At 45.6% G+C, this 7232-nt stretch overlaps 1 protein-coding gene across 4 annotated transcripts in view; it reads left to right on the top strand.

Moving 5' to 3' along the window:
- Positions 1 to 230: 230 nt before the first annotated feature.
- Positions 231 to 7232, top strand: part of adamts9 (ADAM metallopeptidase with thrombospondin type 1 motif, 9) — a 46577-nt gene continuing 39575 nt past the window's right edge. For all 4 annotated transcript variants that reach the window (XM_081705550.1, XM_081705549.1, XM_035520134.2 and 1 more), the window contains exons 1-5: positions 231 to 463; positions 802 to 1184; positions 2936 to 3083; positions 5484 to 5791; positions 6553 to 6636. In XM_081705550.1, coding sequence (XP_081561676.1) covers positions 367 to 463; positions 802 to 1184; positions 2936 to 3083; positions 5484 to 5791; positions 6553 to 6636 — 1020 coding nt within the window. In that variant the 5' untranslated portion in view covers positions 231 to 366. The remainder of the gene's footprint in view (positions 464 to 801; positions 1185 to 2935; positions 3084 to 5483; positions 5792 to 6552; positions 6637 to 7232) is intronic.

Here is a 7232-nt window from a genome sequence, read left to right as displayed (position 1 = left end):
AGTACGCTGCGTCTAGTGCAACACGGGAGTGGCTTGCGCGAGAGGCGTGTTCCTCACAGTGTGCCTCCATCCTGCCTCCATCCTTAATCCCGCCTTGGGGCAGAGTTAACCGTGGACCGAAGCCCATAGCAGCTGCATGCGCCTCGACCCCCCCCCCCCCCCCCTTTAATACATTATGCACGTTCGCCAAGAACTCTGACAGAACTCCCCGAGCCAGCGCACGCCCGCGATATGTGACCCACCTCTCCGGAGCAGGCAGCCCTGCTTATACTTGATAGTTGGAAGACGTCGGAAAGCCTCACTGAGCGCGGCACGGTGCACTGGAACACTATTCGCGCGTGCTGCACTCGACCTAACGGGATAACCATGCACGTTCTTCTCTGGGGTCCTGGCTTTCTAGTGTTGCTTGACTTCATCAGCGTTCTAGTTTCAACGGGGAGGGTTCCGGCAGTTTCAAGAAAAGGTAAGAGGAACTTTTCCCGTAGCGGCTCTGTCATTCACTCTGCCTCTCCGTTATACCGGAGTGGCGCGCGGGGAATGAATGACTTCTCGGCTGAATCGGAGATCATGACAACTCAGCATTCCTTCAAGAAAGATTAAAAGCACTTTGTCATGCTAATGTCATGTTTTATATCTGATAAGACTTATACATTACAAAGTCGGCTTCTAATAGACCTATATAAAAAGGGAGGGCAAATACTACAATTCTAAAGAGTACATTAAGTTTGCAGTGTGTATTATGATCGCAATCACCGTTATAGGTCGTTTATCTGAACGTGCACTATTGGCCCTCCTCCACAGCCAAATCAACCGAGAATTTTCAAGCGCACGAGATCGTAACTCCCATCAGAGTGAACGACGCCGGCGACAAACTTCCAGCGAGCGCGCACTTCAAACGGAAAAAGCGGAGCGCCGGAGCAACCGGTAACGACTCAGACGACTGGGCCTCTCCGCACGTGCATTACAAGATAACGGCCTTCGGGCAGGACTTCCACCTCAACCTCACGCTCGAGGCTGGATTTATTGCGCCACTTTACACTGTCACGATACTCGGCGCGGGAGGCGAGGGAAACCTCACGGATTTGTCGGCGGAGGAGGAGACGGTGTATCGGCACTGCTTTTACAAAGGACACGTGAACGCCGACAAGGGCTATATTGCAATTATTAGCCTGTGCTCTGGGCTGGTGAGTTCAAACTTTAAAACAACAACAAAAAAACAGCAACTTTGTATTCAGAGAAACTGGAAAACAGCCATGTTTCTTGTCTATGTGAACAACTATATGCAGCTCTGTGCAAACGGATTACCGTGATATGCGTGGATTTATAATCAATTTATAGGCGCTGTCCGCGAGGTGATGGCCCACAAGTTCACAAATTTAATGTTTCACTTCGAGGGTTGTTCTTCGCCTTTGATTTGCACCGCAACGATTAGGCTCTTGTTTGTCTCTTGTTTGTTTCATTTTATTTTTGTTATGTAAAGGACACGGTTTTTCGTTAACACCAATAGCTACCGTAAATCTCCGCAGTGAAGAAAGTGACGTGCCGCGCGGAGGCAGCGCGGAGGCTGCTGACGTCATCGCCAGCCCATATTTGGCAAGCGAACGTCATTTGTTTTGGACGGACGGTAAGAGTCCGTCACTGCCTGTTTTGGACGGACGATAAAAGCCCGTCACTGCCTGTTTTGGACGGACGATAAAAGTCCATTACTACCTGTTCTGGACAGACGGTAAAAGTCCGTCATTACCTGTTCTGGACGGACTGAAAAACTGCGTCATTACCTGTTCTGGATGGACGGTAATGGTCCGGCATTAATTGTTTTGGATGGACGGTAAAAGTCCATCATTACCTGTTTTGGACGGATGGTGAAAATCCGTTATTACCTGTTTTGGACAGACTGTAAAAGTGCATCATTACCTGTTCCGGACGGACGATAACGGTCCAGCATTAATTGTTTTGGCAGAACGGTAAAAGTGCGTAATTACCTGTTCTGGACGGATGGTGAAAGTCCGTTATTGCCTGTGCTGGACAGATGGTACCGGTCCATCATTACCTGTTTTGGACGGAGAGTAAAAGTCCGTAATTACCTGTTTTGGACAGACTGTAAAAGTCTGTTATTGCCTGTTTTGGATGGACGGTAAGAGTCCGTTATTACCTGCCCTCGCGGCAAGGACTGCGTTTTCTCGAGCTCTTTAAAGTTTGAAGCGGACTCGAGCTCTTGTGTGCAGATAGAAGACCTCACACATTATTCACCGAGGTGTTTTTATTTTTCCAGATACTTGTACAAGTGGTGTTTGACGTACTCTCCAAGTGCGTTTTGGAAACCGTAACCTATAAACCAGAAAAAGATAAACACGGCGATGCCTTTTACGTAGCACCACAGCAGCTCCTCTTGGTGGCGTGCGAAATTCCTTTCCATAACACTGACTCCTTGCATGCAGATGTGGGATCTTCTGTAGAAACAGGAGATGTTACCATTTGTCTGTAGTAAATGTCGTTTAGATATGACGATATGGGTTTTGTCAACAAACTCGCAAAGTTTGCTATATGCCTAATGGGTGTTGTGGAGGTTTTGTGAGGTTTCACGGACGTGCTCACCTAAAACATCAAAGCGACTTGCTTGGCTGCTTCAGACTTCTCAGGATGGAATGGGCTTGAGTCGCCGAGTTCAGCACATTTTCCAAGAGAAATGCATCCCATTATACCCCAATTTACCAATAATCATCACTGATATTTGTTTTTGTTTTGTTTTATGTTTTTTTGCTAAAGTGCGTGCAACATATGTAGTGCAGTTTGTAATCGCTACATTACATGGGGTTGTGTGTGTGTGTTTGGGGGGGGGCTAGTGGAACGATCAGGGCAATTAGCATCAGCGTGCGGAATGCGCGCGCACACCTTCATCGGTGTGCTCCATTTGAAGCTCTTGTTTTGCTTTTAGCTTGGCACTTTCAGGTCATCAGAAGGGGAGTATTTTGTGGAACCTCTTCACAGCTACAACGGAGAACGGTACGAGGAAGAGCACATCAAACCTCATGTGGTCTACAGGAAAGACACTAGAGAAGACACGTCTTCACCCGATGCTTCAGGTAGGAAGCGAGGCCAGCGGTCACCGGCCACCCCCGGAAAGATCTACCTTGCACCTACACCCGCCATTTTATTGATCTTATCTTACAGATGTTTTTAGTGTGAGCACAGTTGATAGTAGTCTGCAATCCAGAAATATTCAGAAACTGACCACTGATGAGGGACTGAAGGATGACGGACGCAAATATAAGAACAAATGAGCTGTAGATTCTACCCGTGCGCCTGGAAGCTGTGTCCAACGAAACGACTGTCGAGTTAAACACACACGTTTGCTGGGATGTCTGGGGAACATACATGTTTTTCATGACTTCTGACACACATTGGTTTCGACATAAATGCCAGACATTGTGCTCACATCTTTTTAAGCGATTCCACCAGCCAGCCTTTTACAGAGTCGATGTGTCCAGCTTTCCTTAACCTGTCCCCGATGGCAGTACACTTAAGTACACAGAAATGGCAGGCTCTTTTTAAACAGTTTTCAGTACTGTACAGGGAATAAGAATAAGGCCGTCTAAACAGTATGAAGTAGCATTTTCTTGTCAGTTTTGGTCAATTTTGATAACAAGCAGAGCTTGTTTAAATCTGACAGAATATTTAATGACTCATGAGCTAAGATTATTTCTAGAAATTACGGACAGTTTTTAGAGCCTTTCGGGTTTTTCAGACTGGTCTTAAAATGGGTTCGTCTCCTTGTTTTCTCATCAGTCTGCACACATAATTTACTCCCCAGTTAGGAAGCAAAAACTGGTTTTTGGAATGCTTTGTAAATGTAATACAAATTAAAAGCTGAAATAATGCTTAAAGCCCTTTGGCAGGATCGGGTATTCTTGCAGGACACGCCGTTTAGTTGGAAGGTTCTCCCATTCTTGTGAGCAGGATTCTTAAAGCTCTGACAGATTGGATGGGAGTGTTAGTGCCCAGACATTTTCGGAGTCTTTTGGGTTCAGGTTTGGACTCTGACTGGGCCATTCCAGGACTTCCACAGAATTTTCCTAGAGCAGTTCCTGTGTTTTCTTGGCAGTGTGATCCAGATCATTGTCTTGAAACCTGAAATTGTGGCCCAGTCGCTGACGCTTCATTTCAGAAGACCAGAGAGTTTTTCCTTCTGACAGTTGTTCAGGAAACTTAAAGAATGGCTTCCACACTAAAAGCCACTGATTGGTGGAGAGCCCTGATGGTTGTCCTTCTGGAAGGTTCTACCATCTCCACAGAGGAACTCTGGATCTCATTCATGCTTCATCTCACCTCACTCACCTCTGTTTGGCTGGGTGACCAGATCTAGGAAGACTGTTAGTTGTTTAAAACTTCCTTGTTTTGAGAACGAGAGAGGCCACCGAACTCTTGGGCACTTCCAACACTGCATCCATCCCCAGATCTGGATGCAGATCTGGACCTCTAAACTGCATGACTTGAGTGCCACTCTGACACACACCACCACCTGTGGGACCTCAGACAGACTGAGACTGGCCAGTCAATTAGTTCAGTCACAGGTGACTTCAGCTAAGTTGTGGAAGCATTTCAAAGTCTACTGATGAAAGGTATTGATAGAATTGACTATTGATATAATTGTCTATTGATATAATATTGATATAATTGTTTGCTGATGGATTATTATCTATTGAAAGAACCAGAGCTCAATGACAGACCTGTTGTGATTTTCAGCAGGAGGGATCGTTTCATTCTTCCTTGTTTATGTCAGTGCAATAACGGTGTGTATTTTGGCCCCTTTTTTTGCCAAAAACAAAAGATAGCCCTGTTGCATTGCCATAATTCACGTACCAATAAAACATTTTTTATTGTTCCCTGCTCTCTGTGCTGTGGAATCCAGACCTTTTGGCTTTGCTGTTTTGGGTTCAGAGACAGGAAGGCTTAGCTCCATCACTGGGTTAATGGTGGGTTGCCAGGTTTATCTTGTATAACCCCTCTCAGGCACTCTCCTTTTCTGGACACAGAGGCTGCTTGATGGGGTGGACACTCGAGGCACAAACCACTTCTCATCTCATCCCTGTGTCCACTGTATGCACTAGCTGACACTCTGTGCCGTGTGAAGGGGAGATGATCTGGCACCAACAGGCTGCTTGGCGCTGTTTGTTGCCATACTGTTTGTATAACAGAGTGCAGACGTTAGTTTAGCGTCATGTACATTCTTTAGGCCGAACACTCAGTTGTGAGTCCTCTGTAGGCCCAGATGTATCGAATGTTTCAGTTCACGCTGGAAGATTAAGCGCACAAAACACAAACACTGTTTATTGGCTGCTCACACTGCTAGCTGCAGTCATTGTGCTGCTAGTTCAGCTCAGTTCATATCTAATCATATCTATCTAATTTGTGTCTTGCCTTTGTGCACAGTGATATCAAGCAGGATTATGTAGTACTGAGGCCTTTTGGTTTTTCCATGCCAGATCAGCAGAATGGCCAGGGGAGGGCGGAGCTTAATGGCCGGGGGGAGGCGGAGCAGAGCGAGGCCTCTACAGGCATGCTCCTGTCTGACCTGGAGTCTCTCAGCGCCAGGCTTCCTTCAAGGCCCCTCCCCTCGTTGGAAAGCACACCACACCTGACCAACGGCAGCGGCGAGCCGGCATCTCATCGCAGATCCAAGCGGTTTCTCTCCTACCCACGTTTCCTGGAGGTCATGGTCGTCGCCGACTCCAAGATGGTGGTGCACCACGGCCAGAATCTGCAGCACTACATCCTCACCCTGATGTCCATCGTAAGTCCCCTCTGCCCTGAGTCGGCACGGGAGAACAGCGTGAGCTAAACTCTGACAAACGTGAGAAATGTGGAGGAAAAAAGGAATAGACATGTGACCCGAAAGGCTCGTGTGCTCAGCAAGGCGGTCCGCGAGGCCAGACTCACCAGTGCTCTGAGCTTGGCGGGAGTATAAATGACTTCTCAACAGCTAAGAAATATTTCACCATCCGCCAGCCAACTGCTGCGCAAGGGCGTCTTAACAAGCTGAGCTTGACATGGCAGCGTTTATTACTGATGTATGCGGGCTGCTGTCAACCTTTCCACTAGAAGGTGGTGTGTGTGATCTGTGTTTATATTAACGCTCTTGGTAGTGTACGTGAAGGGACTCATTCAACACTAAATCTCTAGTTCTTGTATTGAATGGGTTTTTTTTTTCCTGGAGCAGAAGTAACAAGAGTATTTAACTGGTTTAAGCCTTCAGTATTTAACTGGCTTCAACCTACAGTATTTAAGTGGTTTAAGCCTACAGTATTTAACTGGTTTAAGCCTTCAGTATTTAACTGGCTTCAGCCTACAGTATTAAAGTGGTTTAAGCCTACAGTATTTAAGTGGTTTAAGCGTACAGTATTTAACTGGTTTAAGCCTTCAGTATTTAACTGGCTTAAACCTACAGTATTTAAGTGGTTTAAGCCTACAGTATTTAAGTGGTTTAAGTCTTCAGTATTTAACTGGTCACCTCAGGTCAGCCCCAGGTCAGCGTTCTGCTCTGTCTTCTCTCAGGTGGCTTCCATCTATAAGGACCCCAGCATTGGTAACCTGATTAGCATCGTCATCGTGAAGCTCGTGCTCCTAACCAGTGAGCTGGTAAGAACCTTTCAGCCGATCGGACTCACCTGTCAAACAATCAACACGCTTCCTGTGCCATGAGGTCCTCGAGATGTTCACGTACCTAAATCCTCATACGTTACTCACAAGGTCTAAAAACCAGTGTATTATACATGTCATATTCCACACTTATCAAATAGAATGGACATACATTTCATACTAAAACTATAAAGGCTCTTTTAGCATAATATTGCAAATGTATTTACATAGAAGAATACCGTATGTGTGTTATATAGTTATAACTATGTGAAGGGAGCATGTATGAAAAATATGTCATTGGATATGGAAAAGGCAATAATATAAAAATGTAAAAAGAATATATTTTATAAATGACCAACAAATTTTACCTCATGATTATATATGACTTTTACATACCTTTTGCATGTGCTAAAGCACATCAGAGTGAGAGTGCTGATCTGGGATCAGGCGAGCATATGAATATATTATCAGAATCTGACTAAAACTGTTTCCAGATCAGCACTTCTATAGCCAGGGAACTACTTGTATATGTTGTGTGTTGTTTTATGTAAAATATAAGCATGTCTCTCTCTCTCTCTCTCTCTCTCTCTCTCTCT

This window comes from Electrophorus electricus, chromosome 22 (genome assembly GCF_041902795.1).
Source record: "Electrophorus electricus isolate QZ-2024a chromosome 22, ASM4190279v1, whole genome shotgun sequence".
Taxonomy (NCBI): domain Eukaryota; kingdom Metazoa; phylum Chordata; class Actinopteri; order Gymnotiformes; family Gymnotidae; genus Electrophorus; species Electrophorus electricus.
This window is presented reverse-complemented; position numbering and strand designations above follow the sequence as displayed.